This window comes from Terrapene carolina, unplaced genomic scaffold (genome assembly GCF_002925995.2).
Source record: "Terrapene carolina triunguis isolate 2854851 unplaced genomic scaffold, T_m_triunguis-2.0 Scaffold89, whole genome shotgun sequence".
Taxonomy (NCBI): domain Eukaryota; kingdom Metazoa; phylum Chordata; order Testudines; family Emydidae; genus Terrapene; species Terrapene triunguis.
In genome coordinates, this window is record NW_020664440.1 from 28413265 (window position 1) to 28421441 (window position 8177).

At 59.7% G+C, this 8177-nt stretch overlaps 2 protein-coding genes across 2 annotated transcripts in view; one reads left to right on the plus strand and one right to left on the minus strand.

Annotated features, from left to right (window-relative positions):
- EFEMP2 (EGF containing fibulin extracellular matrix protein 2) overlaps positions 1-6201 on the plus strand; it is an 11040-nt gene extending 4839 nt beyond the window's left edge. The window contains exons 5-12 of the mRNA XM_026650314.2: positions 350-472; positions 582-698; positions 887-1006; positions 1551-1670; positions 2339-2465; positions 3548-3743; positions 4954-5128; positions 5914-6201. Of these exons, the coding sequence (XP_026506099.1) occupies positions 350-472; positions 582-698; positions 887-1006; positions 1551-1670; positions 2339-2465; positions 3548-3743; positions 4954-5115 (965 nt within the window). The 3' untranslated portion in view covers positions 5116-5128; positions 5914-6201. The remainder of the gene's footprint in view (positions 1-349; positions 473-581; positions 699-886; positions 1007-1550; positions 1671-2338; positions 2466-3547; positions 3744-4953; positions 5129-5913) is intronic.
- A 439-nt stretch (positions 6202-6640) lies between these two features.
- The window catches only part of MUS81 (MUS81 structure-specific endonuclease subunit), an 8913-nt gene continuing 7376 nt past the window's right edge, over positions 6641-8177 (minus strand). Inside the window, exons 13-16 of the mRNA XM_026650310.2 lie at positions 7980-8102; positions 7663-7766; positions 7364-7447; positions 6641-7015 (exon numbers count right to left, since the gene is read on the minus strand). Of these exons, the coding sequence (XP_026506095.1) occupies positions 6949-7015; positions 7364-7447; positions 7663-7766; positions 7980-8102 (378 nt within the window). The 3' untranslated portion in view covers positions 6641-6948. The remainder of the gene's footprint in view (positions 7016-7363; positions 7448-7662; positions 7767-7979; positions 8103-8177) is intronic.

The window sequence follows — 8177 nt, forward strand, 5'->3', positions numbered from 1 at the left end:
GGGGGAGGGGGCACGGTGGGGAGGACGGGCAGGGGGCATGGCTGGGGGAGGGAGTACGGTGGGGAGGACAGGCGGGGGCATGGCTGGGGCAGGGGTGGGGGAAATGGCTGGGGAGGACAGGTAGGGGGAACAGCCTCGGGTGCGTGGGGGGCACAAGGCACACTGGGAAGGAGGTGATTTGGTATCACTGGGGGTTAGGGAGCTGCTTCCCCCGCAGGCAGAGGATGATGATTCTATGGGGCAGATAACTCCTGTCCAGGACACCCCTGGGGCCTGATCCCTGGCACCCCCGGCTTGGGGGGGTGTCTGCCCCAGCTAACCCTGCATGTCCCGGTGCTGCCCCCTGCAGACGTGGACGAGTGTGAGTACGAGCTGCATGACTGCCAGCCCAGCCAGGAGTGCATCAACACGGCCGGCGCCTTCCACTGCAAGTGCCCTGATGGCTACCGCAAGATTGGCTCCGAGTGCGTGGGTGAGTCAGCACCGGCCACCGGGGGCGCCGTGCTGCAGGGAGCAGGGCAGGGGTTCAGCAGGGCTGGGGCAGAGGATGTGAGTTTAACCCCTTCTCTCCTGTGTGGCAGACATCGACGAGTGCCGGTACCGGTACTGCCAGCATCGCTGCGTCAACTCCCCAGGCTCCTTCTCCTGCCAGTGTGAGCCAGGTTTCCAGCTGGCCAGCAACAACCGCTCCTGCGTGGGTAAGGGACCCGCCCTGCCAGAGGGACAATGGGGCCTGGGAGCTAGGACTCCTGGGTTCTATTCCTGTTCCCCTTTGCATCACCTGGTGGACATTTGAACGCTGTTATACACCACCATGCCCCACCCCAGAAGCAGTTGCCTCCTGGTGCTGGGCATGTTGGGATCTCACACTGCGCTTTCCTTGCAGATGTGAATGAGTGTGAGATGGGGGCGCCGTGTGGGCAGCGCTGTTTCAACACCTACGGCACCTTCATCTGCCGCTGCAATCAGGGCTATGAGCTCGACCGCGACGGCTTCACCTGCAATGGTAGGTGAGCCTGGCCCCTGCTCCTAGCCCAGCCCCCAGTCCTAGCCTTCCCCTGCTTTTAGCATGCCTCAGGCCTAGCTCCTCCCATAGCTGTAGCCCCTCCCATGCCTTTAGCTCCTCCCCTTTCTAGCCCCATGTTGTTGTATATCAGCTACCATCCTTTTATCTCACTCCTGTTTTAGTTCCTCCAAAATTTTAACCCTTCCCATTTCCCTTATCCCTTCCCTGCTGGCAATTCCTCCCTTCTTGTCTCCAGTTCTAGCTCCTCCTACTCTGTTCTGCTCCTCCCTTTCCCCCTCCCCATATTCCTTTTAGCCCCACCCCTCCGCTTTGCTCCGCCCACTTGGCCATTCCCTTGCCTTGGGGACCTTCTTAGGTCCTCCCCCTGCTCTTTTCCCACCGATTGGCTACAAGGGGTGGTAAGGGGGAATCTCTAGTGAGGCTGATGGGCACAGACAGATCCTGTGGTTCCTGGAGCGGGGTCAGGGATGGACTAGGAGGTGAAGGGAGCCCGGGCCTCTCACACCTTGCTTCCCCCCACCAGATATTGATGAGTGCAGCTACTCCAGCTACCTGTGCCAGTTCCAGTGCATCAATGAGCCAGGGAGATTCTCCTGCGACTGCCCCCAGGGCTACCAGCTCCTGGGCACCCGCCTCTGCCAAGGTACCAATGCTTCCCAGTGCTGGGAGGGGCTTCCACCACAGAGCTACTTTCTCCCCAGAACACTCCACCCACCCCAGCTGGCCCCAGCCCTGAGCAGCCCCCTGCTGCCCTAAAGAAATCCCAGAACCCCTGCAAGAGCCATTGAAAGGGGGTGGCTTGGCATAGCAGGGGGCTGTAGGTTGGGATTGAGGGTCATAGCAGAGCTGTGTGAAATGCATTCTGGGGTTTCCCCCTTCTCTGAGCCAGTCATCCCAGGAGAGAGGCCAAGATCTGAACAGATCCCTGTTGGCACCCCAGAGCATCCTGCCTCCAGTGGTAGGGGGTCTACTGACTAGGAACGGGCAGGTACTCAGGATTCCTGGGTTCTATTCCAGGCTCTGCTACTCACCTTGGAAAAGTTCCTTCCTCGCCTGGTGCCTCAGTTTCCCCTCTTGCCCCATGTCTATTCAGACTGAGGGCTCTTTGGGGCAGAGATTGTCAGTGTGTCTCTGATTGTGCAGTGCCTGGCACAGCGGGAGCCTTGATCTTGACCTGGAGGTTGTCCTGTGTGGTGGCCGGCTCAGTGGGGGCCCCTGATTGTGTTGGGGTCTGTGCAGCACCTGGCACAATGGGAGTCCCGATCTCGATTGGGGTCTGACTCCAGTTACCCCAGTCTCTCCCCACCGCAGACATTAACGAGTGTGAGACGGGTGCCCACCAATGCACCGAGGCCCAGAGCTGCATCAATTTCCATGGGGGCTATCGCTGCATGGAGAAGAACCGCTGCCTGGAGCCCTACGTGCAGGTGTCTGACAAGTGAGTCTGTGTGGTGTGCTGGCTGGGGACTGGGCAGTTTCCCTTAGCTAAGCAGGGTTGTCCCTGGATGGAGACTCATAAGGAACCACCAGGCTTGCATTGTAGTCAATGCTGACCCCAATGTGGCACTAGGAGGTGCTGTGCTGCAGGGTCAGGAGGCGCAGTAGGGGGCGCTCTCCCCTTGCACTCAGTACTGGCCCCAGTGCTGTGCTTAGTAATGCCACATTTTCCAGTAGCTGAGGGATGAGTGTTCTGCCGAAATATAGGGCAACCAAGTGTCGGGTTTTCGACTGCAACACCTGGTCAAAAAGGGACCCTGGCGGCGCCAGGCCATTAAAGGTCCAGTCGGGGGTGCTGCAGATCTAATGCAGGCTACTCCCTACCTGTCCGGGCACCACGCTGCGCCCCGGAAGCAGCCAGCAGGTCCGGCTCCTAGGCAGGGGGGCCACGGGGCTCCGTGCGCTGCCCCCGCCCCGACTCTGCACTCCCATTGGCTGGGCAGTGCCTCCTGCCTACTAGCGCCAGACCTGCTGGCTGCTTCTGGGGTGCACACAACGTGGTGTCAGGACAGGCAGGCAGCCTGCCTTAGCCCCGCTGCACCGCTGACTGGGAGCTGCCCAAGGTAAGCCCGTGCCCCAACCTCCTGCCCCAGTCCTGAGCCCCCCAGAAACCCAGAGCCACCCCCTGCACCCAAAGCCCTCATCCCTGGCCCCACCCCAGGGCCCGCAGCCCCCTCCCACACTCTGAATCCCTCGGCCCCACCACCCAGCCTGGAGCCTCCTCCTGCACCCCAAACCCCTCATTCCCCAGCCCCACCCCCAGCCAGAGCCCTCACCCCCTCCTGCACCCCAAGTCTCTGCCCCAGCAAAAGTGAGTGAGAGCGAGCCACTGAGGGAGGGGGGAATGTAGTGAGTAGGGGCGGGGCCTTGGAAGGGGTGGGGCTAGGGTGTTCGGTTTTGTGCGATTAGAAAGTTGGCAACCCTACCGAAATACCCCATTCTAAGCAGTCGGAAAGTCAGTGCGAGACCCAGGGATGGACCCCAGATGTCCTGCCCCACAGTAACTTTGTCCCTCCCTCGTAGCCGCTGTCTGTGCCCTACCACAAACCCTCTGTGCCGGGAGCAGCCCTCGTCCATCGTGCACCGTTACATGAGCATCACAGCTGACCGGACCGTCCCTTCCGATGTCTTCCAGATCCAGGCCACCAGCGTCTACCCCGGAGCCTACAATGCCTTCCAGATCCGCTCTGGCAACGAGCAGGGGGAGTTCTACATCCGGGTGAGTGGGGGGAGGAGAGCAAGAGGGGGGGCTCTTGACAGGACAGACCACCGCAGAAGGCGGGACTTTCTCTTTTAACCAAATTACCAATAGTGTGTGTGTGGGGGGGGGGGGGACGGGACTGCTACCAGGACTTTCTGGGTTGCTCATAGTGCCAGGCAATGGACATGTCCCGCTTATCCAGAAACCCAGACAGTAGGCCTGATCTCCTCCTTGAGGGCAGGACATTCTGAATTGCTCATAGCACCAGCCAGTGGTGCTTCCCTGAAGGCAGGACTTCCTGCATTAGTCTAACCCAGCCAACCAAAGAAGAAGCAGCTGTTTCATGGGGGGGAGGGGAGTAAGGGGGATCAGACAGAGCCCCTGGAATGAGGGGTGGGGGGGTTACAGGGAATCCCTGAACTAGAGGGGGTGGAGGGATGCCAGGCATGCCGGTGGAGGTGATGTGCTTGGGCAACAGAAGCTATGGATGCCCCCCTAGTTATTACTGGGCGTAATAGGGGGCTGGAGGAGACAGGCAGAAGGTGAGTAGGAACTTGCAGGGGAGAAGTCTGAGCTGGAGGCAGAGGGGGTGAAGTGGGGAGGGCAGAGACATAGGGTGAATCAAAACAGCAGGAAGTGACTGCCCTGAGCCCTCTTTTCCTTTGCTTCCTTGGGCCAGAGGGGATTCCCTCCAGCCCGCATGCACTGGAGCCACTCCACTGGATGGCGCTAGTGAGGGGCAGGGCTAGAGCCGGGGCAGGTTTTAAACAGTATTTAGATGCCTAATGCTCTTGATTTCAAGGGGCCTAAACACCTTTTAAAAAATCTGGCCTTGTTCTGCTGTGACAGGAAAGCAGGAGCTGTGGCTGATCAGCTCCACAATGTCAGGGGAAGGGCTAGGCACCCCGGGGCTGAACCCCTGTGCTTGGGGGGTGGGTCGGATCAGGAAATAAGATCAGCAGAAAACCAGGCCTCTTTGGGATGTCACTGGTGCCCCCTACAGCTGGCAACAGCTTCCTCTGCTGCTCTCTCACTGGGGCCACACCTTGACTTGGGTCAGCAACAAAGTGGGCACCGCTTTCATGTTGCACTGAAACATGATTTGGTTGGGTCAGCGCCCCCTGGAGGGGAAAGGCCCCATGTCCCCTTCCCCACCACCCCCAACTGGGTCCAGATGGGAGCCAGTGCCCCCTAGAGGTTTGCACTAACTCATCTGCTCTCTTGGCAGCAAATCAATAACATCAGCGCGATGCTGGTTCTGGCCCGGCCTGTCACCGGGCCCCGGGAATACGTGCTGGACCTGGAGATGGTGACTATGAACTCACTCATGAGCTACCGCTCCAGCTCGGTGCTGCGCCTCACCATCTTCGTGGGAGCCTATTCTTTCTAGTGCCCCAGCCTGGGTAAGACAGGGCTAGTTTGTGGGGGTGGGGATGAATGGGGGGTCCCTGATTAGCGATGGGGGGGCTCCCTAAATGGGAGAGCCCCATTATCTCTTCAGACCCTCCCAGACCAAGAAAGATTTCACCCAGCTCTGGGGCATGTCCGCTCTGAGAAGCCAGGAGAACAATCCCCAGCTGGAAACCCTAAGAGTCAAGGAGCCCCGTCGGGCAAATTTCTCCCAGAGAGAGTCCTGAGGGGGCTAGATCCTGGTCTCTCTGTCCCGCAGACAAAGGCCAATCAAAGCCAATGCCAGACACAGCCTGGAACTGAGGGGTGGGTGTTTATCAGGGAGAGGGGATTTGCTGTGGGAACAACTTACCTGGGCGGGGGGAGAACCTCTACTGCTCAGGGGCTTCCAATGCAGCCGGGCTGTATCCCTCTAGCTTGACCACCAGACACGGGCTGCGTGCTGGGTTTGCTGTGGGGACATGCTCCAGCACATGGGAAAGGAGCTGAGCTGAAGGCCATTTGCCCCAGGGTCCTGGCCTGTACCAGCTGCTCTGGGAAGTGTACAACTGTGCAGGGGGGCAGATTGTCTCACCCAGCTGTGTTGTGGGGTGAGATCAGAATGTCCTTTCTGGCTGTAAAAGCAAGGAATCCCAGAGCAGGTGGAGCCATCCTGGGCAGACCATGGAACAGCTGTGTGTGTGTGGATTGTAACACCCCTGCCTCCTCCTTTCCCTAGGGGCTGAAGCAGCAAAAAGCAGGATCCCAGCCCCACTGTTGCTGTTTTCTGCCCCTGCAGGTTGGCACCGGTCCCAAGGGGACAGTGCAGCTGGACCCAGCTTCGGCTCGCCGGCTCTGGAGAGACATCAGTGGGGTACGGGACCCCAGCTGCCACACTGGAAACTGACATGCAGCTGGGCCCAAATCTCCCATCCCTCGAGCCTGCCCCTGGGCTCTGCCCCTCTCTGGCTGGAGGCCCCCGAGCTGGGCTCCTGCTCAGACCGGAGGTGGGATTTTGGCCGACTGTTCCACTTTTTGGTTTGAAAAAAGGAAAATTTCAGTAAAAGCACCAAGCCCAAACCCAGAATAAGGCAAAGCAGGTTTAGTTGGGGGTTCTGGTTCTGCCACCAGCACCAGAGCCGATTGTGGAAGGTGGGGGCGGGTCTGGGCCCGGGCAGCACTAGGCACAATTGTGTGAGTGTGAAGAAATAATTGGCCATGTGAAGAACAGGCAGATGTGCTTGAACATTGGCCAGAAGCCCTTCAGTAGGGGGCACTATCCCCTCCCAGGGTGGAGCGAGGGAGGGGGGCAGATGCTTAGTAGGAGGTGCTCTCCCTCCGCAGCCAGGACCAGAAGCTCAGTTCTGGGACAAGATAAAACTGAGCTGGGTGTCCATTCCTGCCCATTAGCTCCCCTCCCTATGCGATGGGGGGTGAATCCTGGCATCTGAGGCCCCTCGCAGTGGGATCCCCCCACATGGCCCTGACTTCCCCCCCACCCCCAGAGGGAAGGAAAATCCCAGTAGGAACAAAGGAGCCATCAAATTTATTGGAACAAGGAAAATACAAAGATTCGTTAAAATAAACCCTGGGGCCGAAAGCCCCCGACAGTCCTTCCACACACACCCAGAAGCCTCCCTCCCCACAGGGCCACCACGCCCCCTGGGCGTACACCCCACAGAGGCAGGGTCCCCACCTGACCGCTCTGCCCCTGGAGATGGGCGCTGGCTCCCCCTGTCGAAGGGCTACGGCACCCCTGCAGTGCCCAGCTGGGGCACTAGGCCCAGTGTGAAGTCTGGGGTCTCTGGCAGCAGGACAGATGAGATCCCCCTGCTCAGGAGAGGGGGCCAGGGCTGCAGTACAGCTGGGAGAGCGTCCTGCTCAGGGCAGGGCCCAGGTTCCTGGGGGAGGAAGCACAATGGGGAAGGGAGTGTTAGGACCAGGGGAGGGGCACAGCAGGAGGCCCCAGCTTCTGACCATCAGCCACAAACTGAGGCACAGAGACCCCAGGAGTCCTGGCTCCCTGCCCACCTCTAGACCCCAGGGACTAAAATAGCCCCAAAGCCTGGAGATAATTCAAAAATCCTGAAGAAGCTTTTGAAGCCCGAGGGAGGTTTTATGGATCCCTGGAGTGAATGAATCAGCTGGCCTGAGGGGCACCGGCAGAGCTGTGGTAAGGGGGAGCCCAGTACCAGGCTAGCAGGGGGGCGTGGCTCAGGCCTGAGGGGCCGCACGATGCTCACTCTCACCTCTGCAGTTTGCCACACTTGACGGTGCTCAGCAGCTTGTCCCTGCTCTCAGGGTCTGGGCAGGCGGAGTAGGCGGCCAGCAGGCTGATGGGGTGGAGACAGACAGTGAGTGGGGGCAGGGACTCAGGGGCTCCCAAGCTTTGTAGAGTAGGGGAAAGTGAGGCATGGAACAAGACAGGCATTCATTCAATAGGAAAGGAACCCAGGAGTCCTGGCTCCCAGCCCTTCCACTGCTCTCCTACCAAACCCCACTCCCCACCCAGAGCTGGGGCCAGAACCCAGGCAGGTGGGGCCTGTACCTGGCCGGTGTACTGTATCTCTCCAAAATGGCGGCTGCTTTCTCCCCACTCACTCCACTGATCTGCATGAGCTGCCGAGCGAACACCTCGCGCACAGTCTGGGCCTAGGGAGGCAGAGAGAAATGGGGGATGGGGTCAGAGCCGGGGGAGCTGCCAAGGTGTACTCCAGTAATCCAGCCCTAGAGTAGGATCCTGGGAAGGGACAGAGCCATCCCAGCTCCTGGAGCCAGACAGTCCCCTGCCCTGGATCACAGCCAGTGTCCCATTCCCTGTCCCGGGGCTGGAAATAGGGTCATGGCCTCTCTGCCCAGTCTCACCTTGTTCTTGACAGCTCCCTCATTGAACTCCTGGAAGGTCATTAGGGTGCAGGAGTCGCTGTTGGGCTGCAGGAGGCAGCGGCCCTGAGACTCTTCCTTGGTGCAGCTCACCAGGGTCTTGTTCTGGGGAGAAAAAGGAAAGGGGCACCTCATAAATCCAACCAACGTCCCCTACTCCCTGCTGGCGCCCCTCAATCC